Source organism: Galeopterus variegatus, unplaced genomic scaffold, assembly GCF_000696425.1.
Source record: "Galeopterus variegatus unplaced genomic scaffold, G_variegatus-3.0.2 Scaffold13908, whole genome shotgun sequence".
NCBI classification, from domain to species: domain Eukaryota; kingdom Metazoa; phylum Chordata; class Mammalia; order Dermoptera; family Cynocephalidae; genus Galeopterus; species Galeopterus variegatus.
In genome coordinates, this window is record NW_007740019.1 from 27,646 (window position 1) to 28,258 (window position 613).

The 613-nt window shown below is 37.8% G+C and overlaps 1 protein-coding gene across 1 annotated transcript in view; it reads right to left on the reverse strand.

Annotated features, from left to right (window-relative positions):
• The window catches only part of LOC103581775 (zinc finger protein 260-like), an 11,966-nt gene extending 11,647 nt beyond the window's left edge, over positions 1-319 (reverse strand). The window contains exon 1 of the mRNA XM_008563528.1: positions 311-319. Within this exon, the coding sequence (XP_008561750.1) occupies positions 311-319 (9 nt within the window). The remainder of the gene's footprint in view (positions 1-310) is intronic.
• Between the last annotated feature and the right edge of the window lie 294 nt (positions 320-613).

The window sequence follows — 613 nt, forward strand, 5'->3', positions numbered from 1 at the left end:
GGACTGATGGACAATGACAAAAGTTGTAACAAAGAGTAATGAAAAAAAAAAAACAGCAGAAAAGAGATGGAGGGGAAAAAATAGAAGAAACACTTAAAACAATAATGTCTAAGAACTTCCACAATTTAACATCAAGCACAAAATCAAAGATCAAGGGAGTTGAGATAACACAGAGCCAGATAAATGCCAAAAAGCTACATCTTCATATGTAGTTCTCAAACTTCAGAAAATGAAAAAGAGAGAAAAAATCTGACTGAAGCCAGAGGGAGGAAAACACATCTTGCTTAAAAAGAAGCAAGATAAGAATTACTTCCAGCATCTCCTGAGAATCCACATGAGAGAATTGTGAAATATTCAAACTGTTGATTACAGCAACCTACAACCCAGATTTCTGTACACTATGAAATCAAGCTGTGGAAAAGAAGAAATACTTTCCCAGGCAAAAGAAATTGAGAGAATTTGTTGCCAATACACCTGTGCTGGAAGCAAAGTGGAAAAAAAATTTTCTTACAGAGAAGAAAAAAGACATGCATTAGAATCTGCATATCCAGCCCGGAGGGAAAATGGCGGCGGGAATGGAGCACCCGTGTCGGGACACAGCGCGATCCTGAGT